General features: G+C 34.8%; 2 protein-coding genes across 2 annotated transcripts; both read left to right on the forward strand.

Moving 5' to 3' along the window:
- Window positions 1-1771: 1771 nt before the first annotated feature.
- On the forward strand, window positions 1772-14064 carry LOC117340081. Its single transcript, XM_033901857.1, has 8 exons — window positions 1772-1914; window positions 2040-2063; window positions 4905-5009; window positions 6931-7031; window positions 7119-7224; window positions 7701-7874; window positions 13006-13172; window positions 13505-14064. The coding sequence occupies exons 1-8, from the start codon at window positions 1848-1850 to the stop codon at window positions 13601-13603; spliced, it is 843 nt and encodes a 280-aa protein (XP_033757748.1). The 5' UTR covers window positions 1772-1847; the 3' UTR covers window positions 13604-14064.
- A 3498-nt stretch (window positions 14065-17562) lies between these two features.
- Window positions 17563-25321, forward strand: LOC117339372. Its single transcript, XM_033900926.1, has 8 exons — window positions 17563-17789; window positions 18432-18455; window positions 20598-20702; window positions 21967-22067; window positions 22808-22913; window positions 23340-23513; window positions 23806-23966; window positions 25046-25321. Exons 1-8 carry the CDS (start codon window positions 17714-17716, stop codon window positions 25139-25141), a joined length of 843 nt encoding a protein of 280 aa, XP_033756817.1. The 5' UTR covers window positions 17563-17713; the 3' UTR covers window positions 25142-25321.
- The last annotated feature ends 449 nt before the right edge of the window (window positions 25322-25770 follow it).

Raw genomic sequence — 25770 nt, forward strand, 5'->3', positions numbered from 1 at the left:
TTAGTCAAAGGTCAACACGACAGATCATTCTGGACAGACTTTACGGAATCTGCCGAGATGTGACGAGTGCACCAGGTACCTCTAGGTAACTGGACCTAGACGACCCTACTCTACTTAACTTTATGTTATGGAAATGACCGTAGCGGAATCTGCACTGAAACTTGCTTCAGATTTTAACCAAACGCTCTAGGGCATGTGACGTTAGGTACAGTAAAAGGACAAGATGGAATCACCGCTACTAAATACATTTAACATAAAAGCATTTTAAATACACAAAGGAATTGATCGGTGTTGTGAGCTATTTATCATCCCGCCCCTGTATTATTTTCTATAAATGTTATAGTGTCTGATTAAAACTACCAAGTGAGGGGAAATCAGAGCAACGTAAAATGAAATTAATATACATGTTTATATATGATTATAATGAATGAATGAATGATGAATGAATGAATGAATGAATGAATGAATGAATGAATGAATGAAAATATAATAAGATAATTAAATGAAAAAGAATGATAAAACACACAATAAGAATATGACTTTAATATTTTGACATCTATATGTATTGTTTGCAGCAGAAGGTCACAATCAGAAAAAAACAAAAAGTTACCAACATTGTTTTTCTAGTATTTAATTTTCATCCCATCAGGTAAATTCAAGCCAAAGAAAATACGATGACCTTCCATTAGGACTGATACCATGGTAATTTATCAGCAGAATCAGCGAAGGGCATGTTTACTAACAGAATCAACAATCACGAGACGTGTTAACCAACAGAATCAACAATCACGAGACGTAATTACCAACAGAATCAACAATCGAGTGACGTGTTTACTAACAGAATCAACAATCACGAGACGTGTTAACCAACAGAATCAGCAATCGTGGGACATGTTAACCAACGTCTGACGTAATTACCAACAGAATCAACAATCGCGTGACGTAATTACCAACAGAATCAACAATCGTCTGACGTGTTTACCAACAGAATCAACAATCGTGGGACGTAATTACCAACAGAATCAACAATCGTGTGACGTGTTTACCAACAGAATCAACAATCGCGTGACGTGTTTACCAACAGAATCAACAATCGCGTGACGTGTTAACCAACAAAATCAACAATCGTCTGACATGTTAACCAACAGAATCAACAATCGTCTGACGTAATTACCAACAGAATCAACAATCACGAGACGTAATTACAAACAGAATCAACAATCGTGTGACATGTTTACCAACAGAATCAACAATCGTCTGACATGTTAACCAACAGAATCAACAATCGCGTGACGTAATTACCAACAGAATCAACAATCGAGTGACGTGTTAACCAACAGAATCGACAATCGAGTAACGTGTTAACTAACATAATCAACAATCGCGTGACGTAATTACCAACATAATCAACAATCGCGTGACGTAATTACCAACATAATCAACAATCACGAGACGTAATTACAAACAGAATGAACAATCGTGGGACATGTTTAACAACAGAATCAACAATGAATTCAGTTAAAAATTTAAGCACCAAAAATATGGAATAATTTTAACTGGATTAAAAATAAAAGTAAACAATAGCATTTTTTTAAAATCCCTACTAAGCTATGTGTCTATCAGTAAGAAATTCTTTACCGCGAGCCGATAATAATTAATATCAACTATCATGCTGACGTATTCGAGCTAGCGTTGACCTCTCAAGGAAAAGCCCGTGATCACGTGATAGACTGTACATGTATATCCGCATGCGCCGTGATGTGCATTAACCAGATATTAAACTGTGCGAGGCAATTCTGATCTAGCTGGTTATATTGATGGTTGACTAAGGAAATAGTCCTAGAAACATGGAAGCCATCTACTTACTAGTACTGTTTTCTGCTATATCAATGAGCCATGGAATTCTTTTTAAAAGTAAGTACGCCATTAAAAATATGACAACAACAAAAATAACACGTTTTTCCTGATTTAATGAAGTTTGATTAGAATGTGATGTGTATCATGTGTATGATTCTAAAAAGATTGGTTTCTTTTTTCAGGTCCTAATTGGTACACTCTCCAAGGTCAGTGATTTCTCGCCTTGTTTATTCACTTTGTGATATATACCGATAGGTTTCAGTACCGCTTTATAAACACTACTGGGACCGTAATAACTCAATCGGTTATTTTTTTCAAATTCATTTTATTCTCTTTTCACATACTGGCATTATATATAGAGAAAAGCATATTTAAAATATAATATATACAATTATAGTAGGGTTCATAGTTGATACACGGCACTGTTATCAAGGAGGACAGATCATGTTATTGATTAATCTGATAAAAATACACATTTTCATTATTTTTTTAACATTAGTTATATTCATTAGTTCGTTAAACTTAATAATATTTGGTCTTGGTCAATGGTATTTGTCTATATAAGTTAATAATGATATTCATCACCAATTTCTTGACTATTACAATATGCCAGTTTCAACAATAATTTTATGATTAGTAGTGCGAAATTTACAAAAAAAAATGACTCTATCTTTATCAGGTAGAGCGCCGACCACGTAACCTCAGGTGAAGATCCCGGGTGCGTGACTCGACGCTATCTACCCGTGTCGGTTAGTGTTTCTCGAGAAGCTGAGGAACGGACCGATCGATGTGGTCGTGGCGTGTCCTTGGGCAAGACATGTACACAATTTCAATTTCAATTATTTTTATTCCGTATGCAAATAGCATATAGGATCACAATATACATACATATGACAACATTTTACATTTGTGCAAGACGGCGGAGAACACAGCCAATGTAACACAAAGTATTATACATTTCAATAAAGCATGTGTTAATATTTTTTGCCATCACAAAAAGTGTATATCATACAATTACAATATTACAATTGCAATTTTTTAACTACACGAATTTTTAAGACATAAAAAGACAATCACATACTTGAAATTATATTCCTAGACATATTTTCTCTAGAAGGCTCTGATAAAGAAAATATTGTTGTGCAATTACTAATTAATTAACTATTAATCAAATATATAAATACTTATTAACTAAGTAACAGTGACTTCCTTTTGGCCGTTGCCTGAATTAAATATTTTCCAAAGTTTTTACATTGGTACTACAGAACAATTCATTCATTTTGAAAACAGATGGACGGCGATAAAAATATGGTTTTAAATACTTCACCCTTAAATCCAAATACTTTGGACATAACAAGATAAAATGGACTTCATCCTCAACTTCATGATTATCACACAAAGTACAAAGCCTTTGGGGTCTAGGGATACCACTGTACACTTTACCCTTATTGCTCGGGACGCAAAATGACCCTGACTGTTCACGGGATGAAGCAACAACCAAACGATATAAATACTACCAGATTCAATTGGCGTTCATAAAAACTCTATTAACGCCATCGCTATTGCGAACATTTTTCAAATTTTATTTGAATGTTAGTTAGCATAATGTAAATAATGGCACATTTCAACAACATATATTTGTTTCTATCTTATTTGCGAGTATATCATTTTTATACAGTCGATCTCAACATTGAATTGCTTTAAGCTGGAATTGATAGTTAATATATCATGCCTTGGTACACTTCAAAATAACGTGAAACTATCTATAAAGGAAATGGTTGTGGATCTTGATTATAATAGGATACAATTGTTAAAGGACTGTCTCGGTTTTTATGCTATTGTTATATTGACTTTAAAGTACGCATGTTGCCAAAGGCTGTGATATATCAGCTAGAAGAACATTGACCATAAGGAGTCCGATCTCTTCATGTGTAATAGGTAGGAATAATGAAATACAACAATGTACACTACCAGCGCTGGGCCTCGAACTCGGCGACCTCTCGCTCCCCGAGCGGATGTCCATTCTATCACTTGGCTGGAGGGAAATTCCCGCTGGCCTGAGCTAGTAAAGTGACCTTATAGGACTCACACAACTAAATCAGCCAATCAGCTGATGTTTGTCCTGAACCAACGCCTCTAACGAAAATAAGTTCCTGAGGCTTGTAGCTATTTGCTTTAGTAATTAACATATGGAATGGATATACTTCTTACATACGAGAATAAAGAGTAATGTCTACAGACTTTAAAAACAAAAATATACACTTTTACTGAAAATATAATGACGTAGGACTACAAGTGAAAAAAGGCGGGAATTCCCGATGTGGGGGTTCCCCTCGTCCACTGTAAATGTTAGGGTTACTGTCTTTAGAGTACCCGTGTGCTGTTATTTACCATTAAATATATACATTAACATCATTTATCAGGTAGCGAACACTTCAAACTTTAATTTGATATAAATTCTACATCATTTGCACTTCAAACGAGCGAATCAAGAAATGGAGTCAGCAGTAATAAAGTAAAATATCTAGTTGTGTGAGTCCTTACACTATACTCTCTAAGCTCCCTCTTTCACATTTTGGCGCTATGTTGGTCATCTTCACCGCAAGGCTTTCCATAGAGTGTTAGATTGGTTGCAATTCAATCACAGAAAGGAAGTTGATTAAAAATGCTATTCTTTTTAATGAACATACAAGGAAATGGATGGAAATAAAGAACATATTTATTTAAGAAATGCAGATTTTAACGTAAATGAATGTAGATATAACAATTAAACGCTTGTTAGATTGTATTTATTTCTATAAATATTCAATCTGGGTGACAGATAAATATTCCTGACGCCCTAACGCCATTTTAGTCAAGTATTCCCATTGAACCTCTATCTGACCAGAGAAACGAAATGTGGTCTGTGTGTTACTGCAGGGTAATTTCCTTGTAAAAATATATTCATCAACTTTTATACGATCTAAACTTTTAAAAATATCCTTGTAAAAATATATTCATCAACTTTTATACGATCTAAACTTTTATTGTCTCTATTTCATGGACAGTGAGATGGTCCCCAAACCTGATTGGTTCAAACACATTCATTTCAATGCCAAGGACAAGAGCAATGGCGCTATCTCAAGGATACAGCAAGGTGTCGGATTGTGGAGGTAAGGACTCAAATACCGCTACAAGGTGTCGGATTGTGGAGGTAAGGACTCAAATACCGCTACAAGGTGTCGGATTGTGGAGGTAAGGACTCAAATACCGCTACAAGGTGTCGGATTGTGGAGGTAAGGACTCAAATACCGCTACAAGTAGTCGGATTGTGGAGGTAAGGACTCCAATACCGCTACAAGGTGTCGGATTGTGGAAGTAAGGACTCCAATACCGCTACAAGGTGTCGGATTGTGGAGGTAAGGACTCCAATACCGCTACAAGGTGTCGGATTGTGGAGGTAAGGACTCAAATACCGCTACAAGGTGTCGGATTGTGGAGGTAAGGACTCAAATACCGCTACAAGGTGTCGGATTGTGGAGGTAAGGACTCCAATACCGCTACAAGGTGTCGGATTGTGGAGGTAAGGACTCCAATACCGCTACAAGGTGTCGGTTTTTGGAGGTAAGGACTCCAATACCGCTACAAGTAGACGGATTGTGGAGGTAAGGACTCCAATACCGCTACAATGTGTCGGATTGTGGAGGTAAGGACTCCAATACCGCTACAAGGTGTCGGATTGTGGAGGTAAGGACTCCAATACCGCTACAAGGTGTCGGTTTTTGGAGGTAAGGACTCCAATACCGCTACAAGTAGACGGATTGTGGAGGTAAGGACTCCAATACCGCTACAATGTGTCGGATTGTGGAGGTAAGGACTCCAATACCGCTACAAGGTGTCGGATTGTGGAGGTAAGGACTCCAATACCGCTACAAGGTGTCGGTTTTTGGAGGTAAGGACTCCAATACCGCTACAAGTAGACGGATTGTGGAGGTAAGGACTCCAATACCGCTACAAGGTGTCGGTTTTTGGAGGTAAGGACTCCAATACCGCTACAAGGTGTCGGTTTTTGGAGGTAAGGACTCCAATACCGCTACAAGGTGTCGGTTTTTGGAGGTAAGGACTCAAATACCGCTATAACAATGGGTCGGATTGTGGAGGTAATGCTTAAAATACCTCTATCATGATATCTTATTGTGTTGGTACTACTAAAATAATGTCAGGTTGTGGAGGATTGGGCTAAAATACCACCATATTGGTGTAGGATTGTGTAGGTTAGATCTCAGATATCACTATAATATTGTCGGATTGTGGAGGTTAGGGCTCAAATTGTGAAGGTAGGAATTGTAACAGAGGTCAATTTCTCTGCAAGGGATCGAACCCGGGACCTTTGATTTACTAGTTTAATCAATCGAACTAAAGATAATTTCTAGTCGAGCTAGATATTGCGTCTAGTATTTACCAGTGTTACAGAATGAGAAGAGTTTTTCATATATTAAATATATGATTAATGCATTACAACGAAAGTTTATTCGAGCGAGTTTTTAGAAGGAAAACTTATAATTAATTAATACTAATGACACAAAAGAGTCAACGTGCTAAAAAAAATCGTATGAACGAGATAATTATAAAATTCCAGATCCTCTCCTCATTTGACGTTTATTGCTTATCACTATCAACCATTTCATCTCTTGATTGAATTAGTAAATCAGAGATCCCGGGTTCGATCCCTGGCGGAGGAATTAAACTTAATAATGACCTGTTACTGCGTTCGAACGACGTTTTTACTCCACCATCATTACTGAATCATGGTGTTAGCTTCTAAAACAGTTTGTTTTGTCCTTTTACATTGTATACTAGTCTCCTAGTGTAGTATTGTCGTCGTCCCTCGACAAATACTTCTTGTGTGCGTTGGTGGAATCCTAGTCAAATCTGAAGAAATCGTTTACAAGTTCTTCATGATCCACTAATCTCTAAACTGAGGAAACAAAGTACCGATTTATGACAAATGACAATGTTTTGTTTTACCTCAAAGCACCATAGGTAATATGGTGAACCTACTAATTACTTTAAAGCCCTTGCTTGTTATTGCAGATATTCCCGGCATCAACGGTGAGAGATTTGTGAAGGAAGGAGATTATAGCGTTGTCTTACTGTACGATATCAATGGATACATCGCAGGGATACAGATAGGCGTGAGTACCAAACCTCTACTGTATTGGTAAGGATATTTATCTCTTAATCAAGGTTATTTGTTTAACAGATGTTGTATTCGTTTACAGTTCCCTCATAACGACAGTGCCCAGTTTCCCCCTGATAACCAGATCAACCATCCATTTTTACGTGTAGGCGACATGTACCTTCTGACCGCCTACTTCACTGACCCGGGTAAGTATCTTAAAATATCTAAATTAATTATGATTTACTTTAGATCAATACAGCGACAGGCAGAAAACGAACAAAGGATATCAACATGCCAACGAACCGTAAGTCCAACTCTATCAAAAGAAGGCAAGACAGGAAGATATAGATTTGTATAGAGACTCTTTAAAAGGTACAATGGGAATAAGACCAGGTGTTTCGGAATGGTAAACGTCTTCTGCTTCATCCGTGACACCCATTATACAAATATTTATGTCAAGTCCGCTAAACCCAAATCTTCAAATGAAACTAGATTGATGACAGTGGAAACACAAGGAAAAATTTTTTCATGGTATACAATGTATCTAATATTTCATTGCAATTATTGAATCATATTTTTGGATCCAAATTAGTAATGATATATCGATAAAACCAGTTTTAATAAAGGGATTTATAATTGGATAATTCTTTAGATACCAATATGATTTTAATGTGTTTTATAGCTGCCATTTGTACCCGAGGGAGGAGGCTAGGCCAGTTCCTTGTTGAGGGCACCGGTGACGCACTCTATATCCAAAACGGCACCGACCCCGTCGCCAACTCTATGAAAATACCAATGACTGAGACAGAGTTAGAATCAACCAAGTGGACAAAGGGACCCTGCTTCCGAACGATGGGTTTGTTATTTCTGTCTCTCACATACAGTACTTCATCGGATAATCCCTTATATGGTAAACTCGTTCATAATAACTTGTGCCTAATGCTTTGTTCATTGCGGATTGACAATAAATATTATCTGAATCAACTCTTTCAAATGAAAAAAAAAAATTGTTTGCTTTTAATTAATAAGGAATTTTATACCACAGGAAACTGTTAGTATCACTTAATGCTGTCATTTTCGCTGCAGCCAAATTCAACGTCAACAAAAATAAAAGAGTCTCTTTTCTTAGCAATATTACGGCCGCAATCTTAATCTGAAGTTGGTATAATGGGGAAAAGCTAGACTTTGCTAAATGCCACATTTTCTATATTCAGAGAAGACTTTTTTCTTTACATAACACCAGATTTATCAGTATAGTACCATATTGTCCACACGTTCCTACAGCTGTGGAATACTGACACTCCAACAAACAAGCAGTCCACGTGAAATCAAATCACGTTTTCCCTACAAATCAAACTTTGAACAAACGTTGCGCTGTTTTGTTTTATATTTTGATGACATTTAAGTCAAACATGTATTTTTCATGGGATACAGTTTTGAAAATGGCGCTGCATCATATATCATTTTCAAAGAGCTCTAGTGCAAAAACAAGCACAGTGACATACTGTTTTCTTTCCAGAATTGAATCCGCCATCAACTCTTCTTTCAAAATAACTATGGTAGAAGAAAAGTTAAATTTTCAAAAATTTTGACCTCAGACTTTCAAACATCCTTAATACATATCTTAATCTTCCTGTTGGGTTTGATGCAGTCGGAATATATAGGATCATTAATCATTTCTTGAGATTTTATGAAACGAATCTTACAAGTTTTTACTCATGTGAAATGAAAGAAAAATTCAAACTCAACAAAATAATAGAGCCTCTTTTCTTGTTATGTACCAACCTATCTTAATCTGAAGATGATATAATGTTGAAAAATACGAGGCTTTGTTATGTGCCATATTTTCTATACTAAGAGAAGACTTTTTTTTTTCTTTTTACATAACAAAAGGTTAATCAGAATAGTACTATATTTTCCACACTTTCCTACAGCCGTGAAATACAAACTCTACAAAAAAGAACCCAGCAAAGCCCACGTGAAAGCAAATCACGTTTTCCCTACAACACTTAATTGGTTTTTGTTCTTTTAATACATATTTTACCTTTCCTGGTGGGGTTTCTGTTCCTTTAAAACATATTTTACCTTTCCTGGTGGGGTTTCTGCAGTCGGAAGTGTTTTCATTTCACAAGATTTTATGAATTGAGTCCTACAAGTTTTTATTTTTAAAATAAAAACAAAATTTCGAGACGAGTATCATTAGATCTTGTATGAAATGAAAACAAAGGTGAGGGTTCCAGCAATGTCAATTTCCCATAGGGGTCGGCCTTGAAATGTGTTTACACTTAGAAACCACTCACCAATACATTGCTTTGTGCCATCAAAGTTGATCCCCTGGCTATACAATTAATCCAAATTAATCGATAATGTATTTCCTTAATGAACTAATTACGTAGCTTAATTTCTAAACTAACTGTGCAAAGTGCTAATATTTGGATTTTATGTGTGTCGACCCAATTGATTGTTGCATAATAGTGGGAATACCAAACCACCCTGTTACACTCCACTAAACAAATCTTGCAACATTATACCCCTTTAAACCCAATCTCACTGTTTTGACATTACTTTTTACATTTTCTTTATGATAAAAATAGCTTCTATTTCCATGATTTGAAATGTTGTAATATTAAAGCGCTTCTATCCGATTTATAAAATGGCGTTTGATGGAGTCTTTAAATACCTACTACAGCACCGTTCTAATAATGAGGGATAGGAGTGTAGGGTTGTAAAGTTGTCTTAAGGCGAGTCATTAAAACCAAGAAATCTGCTAGAAACGTAAGAAAGAGTCTTCCTTTCGTCTACGTTTCTCCTTTATGGATTATGCAGATTGTAAAGCTAGGACAGTTTGAACAAGAACACAGTTTCTATAGATTATTTCACACTGTTCATCCTCTATTGACACTAGTATTTACACTCCAAACCACGAGAATTTACCAATGGTGTTCCGGGTAAAAGTGAGATAAGACATGCCACGGAAACAGTTTTCAATGTTTGTTACAAGTCAGTTTCCAGTAGATAGACAACATTTCATTCCATATCAAAAGCATTACACGTAACTATCGTTCATTGTTCCTTGCACGTAAACATCACAGTGTTGTCCGAAGCATTTTTTTTGGCGCTCGGCGATGTCATACTTGACGATACACATATCTTTATTCCTAAGTGTTCCGATAAAATGCTCTATAGAATCTCCTACTGCGGCCAGAAGAAGAGGAATATTTGAAGTTCATGAGCATAGCCCTGTCTGATGGTTTCCTTCTGGACATCTTTTTCATTGATGTCATTGATACACTCGTTAGAATAGTAACAGATTGTCTCAATGTTATCCGAGGTCCCATATATAACAGAACACCAGGGCAAGGCGCAAAGGATAGAGCGCTGGCTAACAAAATGAAGGCACCTTAGTGTTCACAACACCTTAGCTCAGAGTGTGAAAGATGAGCCAGATCTTACCAGAAAGGCAAAGTCACTATTTGCCAGACTAGATGCAACTGCGGATAATTTTGATTTTCCAAAGTTAAACTATCTTCGGACAATCTCCTGTGGTACATACCAAATATTACTGGCAGCTGGCTACATCGGTCAGCACCCCAGTGGTGATGGTGACTCTGGATCTATCGGCACTCACGTGACGTTAAACGATGTCAGATCCACTCGAGGCATAAGACAATGAAAAGTACAATGTTGGATCCAGCATGACAACTCCGACATCATTAATCTTAAAAGAAAATATAAGATATTAAAATAAAGATTATCATTGCTAGTGTCCTACTGGACAGAGAACTATTTCATTTCATTTCATTTCAACCAATTTTATTGACAAAGATGATAAAAATCAGTAGGACTGAATAACATGCAAGGCCTATGTAAAATAATTCTCTGCGCCGGTGGCTAGAATAATAGATGGACATTTTGTAGATTTACATTTACTTAATTTTACAATACAACAGTTAAAGGGAGATTACTCATTCACCAATTATTGGTTATTATGAACATATCATATAAACTACATGCCACTCAGACAGAACTATGATGATATATGTTAACGTAGTCAGTATCATATACTATATAGGATACTACATGCCTTTCCAAACCAGTAAGCCTTTGCATCCAAAAGTCAAAAGGTTTGAGACAAACCTCAAGTAATGTAGATTTCGCTACAAACCGTCATCTTCCGGGTAATAGGTATGGTCGACTGGGACAATTAGAACTACGGCGTAGACCAACATTAACATGCCAAATCAGATTTTAGGACGAGGAAACCATAGTTGATTCCAGATTAGGTGGTATAATGTGTTAACCAATATTAATCTATCATGTAACGTTCTTGTCAGAAACTTGATTTAGCAATTGTAAGAACATTTGGTATTTGTGGTATCAGGGAATATGGCGGCCATTTTGAAAGTGGAAATTTCACTTTAGTTGGTTATTATTGTAGATGCCAGTCCCTGTGTACTATTGATACAAAGCATGAACATTTTACTTCAGTTCACTTTTCAATATTTCAATGCAAAACAGTATGCACAAAACTCCTTATTACTGTTTTTGGCCAATGTATTTTAAATTGTTAATATATGTTTTTAGCTCATAAATACGAACGAATTGCAATAGGAAGTTGTATTTTTGACCTTCAGAAACTTATTATAAAAAGAGCATTTTTAATCTCTTATTCCTAATATATTCAAAATTGTAACTTCTTGCTTTGTATATATGATATCTGACATGTTATTCACAACATGTTCGTAGTTAGTTTTCAAAAAAAAAAAAAAAAAATGAGGAATTGATAATATAGCATTTTTGCAAAAGAAACCATATTTTTTTTTCATTTTTGGCACAAAAATGGAGCTATATTCTTGCGTATGTACATGTTTGGACTTAAATGCCTATTTGTAAACCTAGGACTACAGAGGCGACCAATAGCACATACAAACTATCGTATTCGCTTCCTTGGCCATTTTGAAACCCCATCGTTATTTACCAATATATTGAGCCCAAATTTGCAGAGATTCTGAGGGAAAGCTTAGAAAATTAAAGAGATCCTGATCCCTTTTACCCATAATTCAATTAATTTGTATTTTATGGATGTCGAATTATTTGTTTTTAATTTTTTTAAAAAAAGGTTAAGAGATGCATGAATATATTCTCAACAGGTGACCCTTTATAATACAAATTTCAACATTGGATATAGGTTGATGGCAAACCTTGGGGCTTTGAAAAGAAGTTTTTTAATTCATTCCCATCTTCATTCTCTGTTTTTTAATTTTAAGCGGTATATCGTGATTAAATTACACTAATTGAGTTTTACTGACCACGCGCAATATAAATATCTTACTGTAGAAACATATATAACAAAGTACGACGATGTGTCCGGTTTGGTTGAAGAGAAGTTGCAATAATAATAATGAAATGATACTCATAAACCCCTGATTTTCTATGCGTTTTATTAATCATGAAGTTTCTTATTCAAATTAAAATACAAAGACATTTTGAGAATACCCGTATGTTGTAAGGTTTAAATGTATGGAATAGGATTGCAGTAATAGTTTGCTTCTTCTGGAACAAAGTTGTTGTGTGTTTTTTTTTTTTTTACTTTACTGTTGGTCCATGGCCACCTACATGAAAATGACCGAGAGTAATTCTCTTATATATTAGGTGTTTGTTTAAGGTAAACTGATAATTCAAACTAAATAATGATAATTTGGGAGTTTGCCATTGCGACTTCCCTTCCAGATTTGGATATTTCTTTGTACCTGTTTTGAGCTAAAGTTTTCTTTGTACCTGTTTTGAGCTAAAGTTCTCCATACGGGTTCTTGAAGGACGAACATGCTGTATGATACAGTTTTATTAACTTTTTGGCTCCACTGTAGCTAGTTCTTGATTTGTATTGATAATTTGCTGATATTTTTGTCTTTTGTTCAATTCTGTGAACAGAGCAGACTGTTGCTGAAATGTTCCGTACATATGATAGGGCTGTTTTTTGTTTACAGGTGTACATTACTGGTATGACTTAACAACCGACATGTCATGTGACGATTACTTCCCTGTATTCCTGTTGTACAACCGTGGCAGACTGAATGCCTTTGGCTGGGCTATCGGTATGAACATATATACTGAGTCGGGGAAAGTTGAACATCCCAGTAAGGAAACCTACAAGGTAAGCCAGGTCTCTCTATCAAAATAAAATCCTCAAACGAAATAGCAGGAAGGTATTTGTTTGGGAATATATTTATTAAATTTCAAAACTTCAACACTAAATGGATGTATCACTTGGAGATTTTTTGGACGCCTGCATTATATTAATGGCATATTGTAAATGATAAATGGCTGTGACTGCTTTGCAGTTTTCTGGGTGGTCGACAATTCTGCTCTGACATGCTTCGGGCCTTTTCAGGGTAACAATTCTTGTATTAACAAAGTCAATAATTACTTGATGTCATCTCGGAATCAACAAATATCTGAATTAAATATTTCATAACTTAATTTCAGTATTTCATTGACCCAGTCCCAGACTGCCTGTATGAAGGGTCCCAGGTTATGACTCAGCACATCTACATGACGTTACCGCTTCTTAACATACTTTGTTAAAACACATCATGACGTTCACCAGTCACACCAATTTGAGAAAAGTACAGTGTATTCAATGTATGAGGACGTTCTAGTTGGGTATTGTTAGAACTGGTTCATTAAATGGACGAGGAGTTAATTCCTCACTTCGCTCCCAAATCAGTAGGAAAGTTTTCCGGAAAAGGCTCCGACGGTTTAGTTATGCAATCCAGAACACAACACTCCACTGCCGTCTTCTTCATTTACAAGTTTTCTTGACGAAAAATTACTAGGCCTTCATACTGGATCACATTTGGTACATTCTAATGATAAGTTCCTGACAAACCGGACCGTTTAACCAGAACGTCTTGGGATATCGGAACGACCGGTTCATTCCAGCCTATCTAGAATATTCTGCTGTATTGAATACGTTAAAAGAATGTGAAGTAAGCTGGACACGGCTACTGGTAATGCATGTTTTCAGTAATAAACGTATTGAATGATTTGTGTTTTATTTATTTATTTCAAAATAAATTATATTTCTGATATCAGGACCTTATATTAGTTAATTGCAATGGATAGAAAGTAACATTTGCATAAACTTTCCTTACCTTCAGATGTCTGCTTTTATCAATTGTGTCCGCTTTCTTCAGCAACAAAGTATCACTAAACCAAACTAATCTCCCCGGTCGATTGATAGAGTTAAAACTATTTTGTCATTTTCAGTGACGATGATAAAGACCTCAGACTTTTGACCTTTTGACTTAAAACAGTTAACAGTTACGAGCTCCCTAAAACTCGTGTTATTTTGCGGAAATGAAATAGAAAGGATATATCCAAAGGAATCAAACATGAGAAGGAAGCAGTGTGTAAAGTGTGTGCTTGATAAGTCTTGGTTGTTTAGGTTTTCCAGGTCAAATGTTCATTAGAAGATTGGTTTTCGGACTTTAACCATTCTGGCTACAGAAGCAGTGCGTGAAGTTTGAGTTTGACCGGTTCACTTTAACCAGGGTTATCATCTGGAAATAGTGATGCGGACGGACTGACAGACGCAATTTAATATCTCCTTCGGATATTCGATCGGGGATGATAATAAGTGTTGTTATACAAAAGAAACGCTTTTTATGTAAAAGAAATAAAATGATGATGTAAGACGGGTGCTTATTTCTAATCCTTTCTGACGACGGCCAATGGAATTTACTTTACAATGGTACAATTTTTGTACCCCTGTATAGTAAAATCCATCAGCCCTTTCATCCTTAAATTTGAATTTCAATCGAAATTCAAATTCCATTCTTTCTTGTCTTCTCATAGTGTCCCTTTCACCATCGTACTCGTGTGGCATTGGCGGGCACTGACCCATTTTTACGGTGGATGATTTGTGCATTTTCGTCTTAGGCGACAAAAAATAAATATTTTCATTCTCGTCCTTTCGTCTTTTCGCTCCGAAAATACAAAAATTAACAAACCTTAAATTTCGTCTTTTCGCCCTCAAAGGACAAAAATTAGTAAGCTTAATTTTCGTCTTTTCGCCGCGAAAAGTCGAAAAGACGAAATGACACAAATCGGGCACCGTACATTGCAAATGTGAAACTTTTGCTCTGAACCGCTCTGTTTGAATTTTTTTAAAGCCACATACTCCCAAAGAAATGTTTACATTTCGAGCTTTTTACAGTTTTCAGACCTAATATATACCTAATAAATTATCGCGAATCAAAAACTGGAGGAAAATGCGTATTTATGAAAGTATACGGGAAATTCCCAAAAATAATAACTGCGTCCGACAGACCTTTTTCTATGCGAAATAGTCCCATAATACAACGACTGGGTTATCAGTCTATACAAAATGGCGGAACGCCGAATGCTTGAGCCTGCTTCAATACAGACAGATTATGCCTGAAAGAAATGTAAAAGGGACAGGAATCGGCAAATCCCAAGTCTTTCCTTGTGAAAGGAAATGATTCATTGGAACTTAGCGAAAGAAGAAAACGGAATAGACTCGAATCACGATTTTACCGGACGTCTATTGGATTGCTGGTTAGCTTTTGAAAATTTTATCGAAGTTTTTGTTGTATGCATATTGCTAAATTTTAAAATTAAGTATTTAGATGTATGTTTGTTTATTTTGTTCAGTTATTACGCGAATATTCTGTTAATATTTAAATAAAAGCAGTATTAGGCAAAGTTCATGTATACTCGATATGTAAACAATGACAATGGGTGTAGTTTATGTGCAGTGCACGTTGTTATAGCCTCGTTCTCGGCTCTGTGACAAATCTCGCGATAAAAATTAATGCGGCGAGTTATTTTTATACACCGATGTCACTAGGACTCCCCCGGTCAAGCGTCCAGGCCAGTGGTCATTTCAATGTTAGGATAGCATGAATGAGCATACTTGATTGCCATTAATACACTTGTGCATCTAGAAGTTTAAGTTATTTGGGAGTAAGTGGCTTTAAACAAATTGTGATAGCCGTAACTAGAAGGACCATGAACACTACATCAGATGACAGTCAACTTAAGTTCCTACTTACATCTGTACATCTCTTACTTTTTAATAAAAACGTAGCATGCGATGCTATTCGCTCACGAGGGAACATATATATTTTAATTCCTGAATGATGTCGTCAGTCGTATACTCAACTTGAGCGGTGGAGTCAGTCAACAATGTTCGTGAACAACTTTGTCCACGAAATAAAGAGAACGTCGTCAACATCATCGAACTTTTCGATGTCTGTTCAAGGTGCTGTTTTAATGTCAGAAAGAAAAATATCTATTATCATGATGCACATGTGTTAACTGTGTAACCTTTTAGCAACAATGCATTGTTAAATTATAGAACGCCATTTTAGTACAATTGTTAATTTTCCATTTCTAGGCAGTAACATCCCTGCCTACGGTGTTAACATGCAACGTTGAATAGATATTTAAGGTCCTGGTCCCATTATCAAAACTCTCCGTGTCATATATAATTAGTGACGGAGAAATTAATCATACAAGGTTTTGAGAGGAGAAGGTTGGTGTCGACCATGGGGAAGTTTAATGGTCGATATCATGATCTCATTTGGAAATATTCTATTTCCTTGTGTGATATGAAGTAAATATACCTAGTGGTTCCGTTTTATACCATCCTGGTTCTCACTTTGAGAGTGTGGATTATCACTGATTTGACACAGAATGGCGTGTGTCGTGGATGAAACAGAAGACGCTAAATGTTCCGAGACACTTGGTTGATTCCCCTATCTACCTTTACAATGGTCTCCGCAGAAAACTGTATTTTTCCTCATTTGTTTCCCTTATTTTATCGATTTTTAGTTTATTTGTCTGCTTTCGTCATTTATTGATTTTAGCTGGTGTTTTAATAGATGCCCTTTTAGACGCATATGATAATTTACAATGGTGGATCCTATACGATTTCTATAACATACAGTGGTTTCTTTACCTATTCTGCAGATTATATATAGGTTAATATCTTTAACTATGAATATATTTAACCGACTTTTTATAAAATTTACCATCTGTCTGAAACCGAGCAAGATTATACTGTCTCGTCACGTCTTCTGTAATTATAAATTATAATAAAGCTCCAGGTCATCTGATAATTAGATTTATTGCTATTCATAAAAATGTGTCCACGAATAACATTGGTTATTGTACAAGTATGAAGGTATGATTTAATTAAAATTGCTAAACGTTAATGTATCACTAATTTATAAATATGCAGAGTGAAGCATAATAGAAGATAACAGTATATAAGAAAATATATAATTCTTGAAAATATAACACTGTCTAAACAGATATGTCGAAATAAGAACACATTGAATTAAACATACATTTTGATTAACTACACAATGGCCTAGGTGTAACAGTCTACTGTATACAAACCTTCATATAACGTTATATTTTCCGATTCGGATATTCAGCATCGAGAAATACACACTGCAAAACTATATGTGTTAAAACAGGCGCACGCTACCGAGCCTTACAACTTTAAATATGTTGACAGTTAACAAGAACTTTCGCGAAGACCGGAAGCACATATTCGAAATGAGTGATTAAACACAGCGCAGTACTTATGTTTGGCTTGGACTCACCCAGCTAGCCACACGCCAGTTCGACTTTGGGCACTCTTGCTAACTGATATCTGTTGAAATGCGTCTTCTTTTGTTGATTATGTCATGCTACGCTATCGCAGATAGTGACGGATATTTGTACCGGCGGGAGACATGTAAGTAATCTCATTAATTTTATATTCAGATGTGAATATGCTTTAGACGTTTTAAAAGTTTACTATTACTGCTTAGAATACTCTATGCATATTTACATAACTTAATATATTATGTGTGTGAATTCATATAATTCTGGGGGTTTTGGGGGCTTAATCAGCCATGGATTCAATTACGTGCTAATGTAATTAATCAAATTACACATTACAAAGTATCGAATTACCATTAACATGTAATTGAACCCACGACTGATTAATCTGTCAATACAAACAGAAAAAAAATGTAGTTAGAAATATTGGGAAAAATAACAATTGTACAAAAATGGCGTTCTATATTTTAGCAATGTTTTGTAAAGGTTACGCAGTGTAACAATTTATAATACACTTGTGCTTCATGAAAATGATAGATAAAGAGCATCCGAATACAATGTAGTTTATTGCGTAGCGCATATTTGTACAACAGAACAAATACTCTCAATGTAATTAATTGGCTATTGCTTTGACTATGTATTCAGGTAAATTATACATTTTCTCTTGAATATTTACCTGCTATAAATAACACGCCAGTGCAATGAAATGCAATGCATACAGATTTTGTCCAAAGCATACATCAACCTCACTGATTTTTTTGTTTTTTTATTTCAGATCCAGACTGGAACAATCTCAGAGGTTTGCATTTTTGTTCCGTTTTACAATGATGAGGAAACATGTTAATAGAGCATTGATACAATGATTGTACAAAAGGCTCAGTTTACAGTACAAAATATTATTCCAAAACGTGTATATCATAAACGAAATGGAGAGTTTAGATGGAATAATGTTAATTAAGTTAAGAGATACATTTACTTATGCTAACCTTTGCCAGTAAATAAAATATGTAAGTATCTGATGAATTTGTTCAGAAGTAAGTGTTTTATATGCATACTTTATCATATCATTATGTAATAGGGCGTAGGCATGATTTGTAGACATTTACTACACCTTGCCAATGGAAGGGTTGAAGACAGGAGGTTAAGAGCATGTATACGCCATCACAATATTAATTAAGGTTTCTTTTTCTTGTATATTTAATAAGTATCTTTATATTTGTTTTGCAAAATAGGTTAATTTCCATATGGTGTTTAATGGTTCCGTTGAATAAGGATGAATTGTTTAACGTATAGCATTATCTTAAATCCCTTGATTAAACAAGCCTTCTGTATATATCTTACCAAGAAACAGACTAAACCATGTTGTTATTTTCTGTATACTAAAAAGAGGTCCGTGGGCCTTAACGGTCCCCTGAGATTTGAAATATTTCAGTTAATTTAATTCACAATTTTTGGTCCCACAGATCAGTCTAATGGGTATTATCATTAAGCTGTCATTCCATGCTGATAATGTTGACCAAATCTAACAAATAATAGTAAAAAATGTGATATCGAAGGGGCAAACGTGAGACCCCGGGGTCATGAAATTCACAATTTTGGTAACGCACCTTAAGACCCTTCGTCTATGAAGAGTGATTGATACCACCATATCTCAGAGTAGAGAAGTAGATTTTGGAAATTTTAGTCAATTTGACCCATTTTGGCCCTGCCCCTCAGGTCCCTGGGGTGTGAGGGCCATATAATTCACAATATTGGTTGACCTTTAGCCATAGAAGCTTCCTGCCTAATTTTATTGAATTTGGTTGAGCGGTTTTGGAGAAGTCGAAAATGTAAATTGTTTAAGGACCTACGACGGACGACACACTACAACGGCAACTAGAATAGGTCTCAGGTGACCTAAAAAGAGCAGACAAAAGAATGGCAGGTTTTAAATATCCGAACGAGGTAGTATAATAAGCAGAAAATTCATTTTTCCATATATACTGTAATATGATTTTTCAAAACGTGGATGTGGTGCTGTATTTGTAAGCTATAAAGCTATATATATATATATAAATGTATTTCTGCCTGGGAAATTAGGCGCTGGAAATCGTGAGTACGAGGCCTGCGGTAAGGACATAAGTCATAAAATTGTCTTCCTGTGTCATTTGGTATATACTGTTATATATTCTTTTCAGACATACTTCCAGGAAAGCAGAAAATTAACCAAAATGACCTACTGATACTCCTACGCAAATATTATTAAGATTTTATGCCAGGTTTATTATTTCACAATTCATGGCTCAGAATTCATTGAATAAGTGTTACTTTAGACCATCGAAAAGAGACCCCAAACTAAATATACCAGTTGGCGATATTTTTCGTATCCTGAGAACAGGAATAATTTGCGCGCGAAAAGTGTACAGAATATTTCAATTGACGTTAATTGCTACATTTTCAGCATATGAGACAGAAGAGATATATTTCGTATGTTGATTTAAATAATGATGATATTTTAATCGTCCTTTAATATCATAAACTGCGCAATAGAGCAATATTATTTGTAATTTTAACGAGCTAATCAAAAATCGTCAGACAAAAGGGCGTCTAATACTAAAAGATTCTTCAGGAACAGGAAACATCGCTATAGCAATTAACAGTTAATTAAAATTGTCTTTTGTAACTTATCACGTATTGTATAGCAAACTACTAATTAGTATTGTCTGTTGTAACTTATCACATATTGTACAGCAAACTACTAATTAGTATTGTCTGTTGTAACTTATCACATATTGTACAGCAAACTACTAATTAGTATTGTCTGTTGTAACTTATCACATATTGTACAGCAAACTACTAATTAGTATTGTCTGTTGTAACTTATCACTTGTTAAACTGTAAACTACTAATTAGTATTGTCTGTTGTTACATATTACCTGCTATTGTTTTTTAACGTTGACAGTGACATGGTATCCTTTCCCGATTGGTACCTATGTATATACATCAATGCCAAGGACTGTTAATAAGGCAATCGCTGGAGGGTTCACTATGGTGTCGGACTGCGGGGGTAAGAAATGTTTTCATCTATATATAACAATCAATACTTAACACTACTTGTGCAGTTAGCTTTAATGTGCAGAAATCGACATCGTTATTCTGTCTTAAGTCCAAAGAATTCAGCTGACGGCTATAGTTTAATTTATACCAGATGGAATCTTATTCATCTACATTAGATAAGGTGAAGTGAGAAGGGAATATAGACGATACAAAATATGAAGGTATACTAAAGAACACTATAACTAATATGAAATATTGATACACTGTACAAATATCACTATAATTACACAATCTTAATATATACATATAACGAAATACTAATATAATACAAATATTACGTATAATGATACAAAAATAATAAGTAATACTAATAAAAATAGCAGACTACTAATATATGATAACACATATATGACAACATAATACTAATATATATTATACTAATATATAATACATGTAATACGAATATAAGAACAAAATACTTATATATAGTAATAATAATGCAATAACAATAATACGAATACATAATAACACTAATATAATTGCATAATACTAATATATGATTATATCAATATGTAATAATACGATGATAATAACATAATACTAATATATAACAATACTAATATTATAACAATGATACTAATATATACAAATATTACTATAGGAATAATATACGGAATGAAATAATACTATTTAACTAAAATCGGATCGGCTTGTAAAGGACAGAACGGACGTTTAACAGTATTGTGGGATATTTTGAAAGTGAAACATCAATTGATAGTAGATATATATATTATATTGATACAAATTTAATCGCTTACGTAATCAGCGTGAGATCTATAAAGAAAAGTATGTGTGAATTTATTTGTCTTTAGAGAAAATTGTGTAAAATATGTCACCTGTTCTCGGTTACAGAAAAGATAACCAAGTTGCATCGTGACAGGTGACAGGAAAGCGTTAAGAACTTCAATACTATGCAGTAGAAACTTTCATTTTATCCGGCATTGAGATACAGGTGGCTTATTGTCATACAGGTCCTTTGAATGCCTGTATCTATCTGGCCATGTATGTGTTCTGGAAACTATTTATGACCAGGCTGATCAAATTCCAAATGGCCGCGAAGTGCCTTCTTGGATTTCGATATTAAAATATTCGTTGTGACTCTTCCTGCAAATTTGTATGAATGATTCCTTTAAAATCCTCTGGTTTAGGTTTAGGTTTTGATTAAATATGATGAGTCAAGCAAGATTCTTTCACTCACACGTGACTTTTTATAGATATTCCCGGTATCAACGGGAAAAGATTTGTAAAGGAAGGAGACTTTGCTCTAGTCCTACTGTACGGGGTCAATGGGTTCATCGCCGGGATACAGATAGGCGTGAGTATTTAATCACGTGATCTCGAAGCACGTCCAAGTCACATGACGATCTCAAAATTATTAGCAATAAAAAGATGGTTAACATTGTAGCTGAAAGTTATTCTAAGTTTGACAACTAGAACATGATGCTTCATGTCACCATTTACAATAAAAGTCGAATAAATATTCATCTGACTTGTAAATTAAAAACAATCCGACAGCCTCTCTTTCATTCTTTGAATATAGAGTGGCATTATCCTAGTCTATTTGTAAGAGAATATGCAGATGTAAATACTAATATATTGTTTTCGTAGACTGATAATATTCTTTATATATTTTAGAAGTTCTAGCGCTTTACAAATTGCATCATAACATAAACTTTCACAGAGGTGTATCTAACACATAATCAGGCATTGGAATAATTGCTTTGCCAAAAATACCTTTCGGCCAGTTGAACGCCGAATGTATACTTAAATCAGCAAAACTCCTTAATATATACCTAAGTAAATATATTATTTAAAGGGCTATCGGGTCTTTGTGGCTAATTTGTATAATGTTATACTGTAAACATACATATTTTGAATTAATCTTATTTTAGTGATATTTGCGATAAATCATGCGCTAAAAGCACTTTGGGTAGCTATTTCTGTGGTATACAATATTGGCGCGCTTTTCTGCTATAAATTCAATATACACTAAAATTTGAGTACGCTAAATTCAGTACATTTACAGTACATCGTGTCATGGTTTGTTTGTTATAGGTCCCTTATAATGAGAGTGATGCGTTTCCTCCTCACAATCAGATAAACCAAACATTCATACGTATCGGAGATATGTATTTCCTGACTGCCTACTTCACAAACCCAGGTAAACTTAGAATGTACACAGCTTTGTCAACAATATATGTGGTTATCCTGTTCTCGTGATGGAAACATTGGTCGAATTGGTTTTGATGTAATCATTTCTGTACTAAATAATTTGGGTGTTCATATTCATCATTGTACAAAGACTATTGTTTTTAAATGATAACCTGATTAAATACATACATCGAATAATTACATTGTCAGTATGTTATGTTTTTGTTAAAAATTCAACGTACTGAATTTCGCAAAGACTAAGTTTTCAAAACAATATTGTTTTGATGAGAAATTCTTTACAATGTATATACTGTTAAGGGATTGAGACTATGTAAATAATTCGTTATTCTCATATGTGTTCTTCTACCTCAGAAAAACAGTTTTTATAGCTTATGTTGTATCTTGTGATTTTCATTATGAATCGATTATTTTGCAGCCATTACATGTAAATACGGCAGAACCAGACACCAGTTTGACTTTGAAGGTACTGGCAGCGCCCTCTATATCCAAAATGGTACTGATGCCGATACAAATTTTCTGGAAATCCCTATGCGCGAACCGGAACTAGCTTCGACTAAATGGACCAGGGGACACTGTTTCTTCAGTATGGGTATGTTTTCATCATAATTGCAGCATATCTATGATTAATATATATCTATATCAATAGAAGAAAGATAATTGGATAAAGACATGTATAGTAATAATTAATTAACGATTAATATATATCTTTTTTTTTTAAATATAATTATATGCAACACATGAAATATCTTCTTTGTAAAACTATTTTCTTTTTGCAGTAAACGTTAGTCAAAGCATACTTAAAAATATGTGCCGTTAATTCAATGATTTATGGATTCTCATTGCTATACAATGATCAATTCATTAATTCTTCCGCTATGTAGGTGTACATTACTGGTATAACATTAACGCCAACATGTCATGTGACGATTTCTTCCCCGTCTTCCTACTATATAATCGAGGATGGCTGAACGGCTTTGGATGGGCTATCGGTACAGACATATCATCGCCACGAATGGAACATTATGCGTATGATGACATTGTGGTAAGACAAACCATGTGCTATAGAGTCGCATTTGTCAGCATCTTCTGCTGGATTATTGGCGATTGCCTTCCATGTCAGCTATTTATCATGTCAAATACCAACAAAATAATATAATGCACATACTGACAAAGGAGGTATATATTCTGTTTAATATGTAGTTTTTCTGTTTGATATAATCAGCGTATGATTCGATGCTGTATTCCTTACATTATCAAACTAATGCAACCTAATGATTTTGAAGTTGTGGCCACTTCAGGAATGAACAGTCGACAAATGACCTTAGCTGTTGATAGCCCTAGTTTCCCTGGCCCCGACTACATGTCTGTAGACTGGCCAACATATCCTAAGTTTTTTTGTTTGTTTTTTTTAGAATTGCCAAGCTAAATTCTAATACTAGATTATCTGCCCCTAGTTTGGAATTTAGAATCAGACATATCTCAGGGACCAAAATCATAAAACTCAATTTCATTTTTATAATTTTAATACATATAATCTAGAGACAGGGGGTCAGTCTAACATGTCTGATGTAGGACAAGAACGTACTACTGTATGGAAATAGAAAACGGAATTATCCGACACCGTTTGGTGCCGCTAAGATGTTGGTGCAAACACAATAAAATCGAGCGCAACATAACACCTACCTTACATATATAGATAAATGAGATATTTATTTACCACAGAACACCCATTTAGTCCCGAATCGGTGTTCTATTCCGTCCGTATATATTCTGGTCTTAGCTGGTCAAAATCCCATACTAAGTTGTTGAATGATCTTATCATCCACCATCCTAATGTCGTATGACCTTATTTGTTAAAAGATCCTAGCATCCAACATCCCAATGTCGTATGACATTATTTCTTGAATGACTATATCGTCACCAGACGCAATATATAGATAAACATAAGACAACAGATTATTACCATTTTAATTCTCAAAGGTACTGACTATATTCATGTTACTTCTTCTATAGTGTTATATACTGAAGCTGTATTTCTAGTTATAAGTTAACGTTATTGTCCGTATAAACGATTTTGAAACTAGTTTATTTTGCCTTGTACATGAATGAGTTTTTTTTCAGAGCACCATGGACCCGATACCCAATTGTCTCCATGAAATCCAGCGGCTGTCGACCATGCACATCTACTTCACTAATCCGTTATTGAATTTCTGTTGAAAAAACTTTAATCAGAAGTGAAAAAGTTGAATACAAACATCAAATAACATTACATTAATCAGTATACAATTTCTTCCTGGATTTTCTCTCATTTTATCAGCTACTTACACACTGGATGTATGTTAAGACATTAATTCGAGTACTTTTCATGAATATGTATTTAGTATTAAAATTATTAAATAATGTTTTGTGTTTTATATAATTGTACGTTCATTATCAATTTTCCTTGTAATGTTGACAACATTTGTGCAAACATCAACGCTCTTTTTAGTCCCAAAAAATTACGTGAACATGTTTCTGTCTGAGAATTCCTCTGTTTATGCATACTGAATAGTTGGATATATTCGAGGAAGATTTGATTTCACAAGCTTAACTTTAGCTCGAAAATGAATACCTAGCGAATATTTATATAACAAATGTACAAGACACAGATGTGCGATATTATTAACCGCGAACTAGGTTTAATTAAAACAGCTGCAATGTATTAGCTTAAGAACTTTACACATATATAGTAAAAAGACGAGCCGGCGATTATAGCGAGTTTTAGCGAATCATCATATCTACACTGTGGAATATTTCACGGATATATAGCAGACATTAATTCAAGTCCACAGCATCTCTGGAATAAG

Source organism: Pecten maximus, chromosome 12, assembly GCF_902652985.1.
Source record: "Pecten maximus chromosome 12, xPecMax1.1, whole genome shotgun sequence".
NCBI classification, from domain to species: Eukaryota; Metazoa; Mollusca; class Bivalvia; order Pectinida; family Pectinidae; genus Pecten; species Pecten maximus.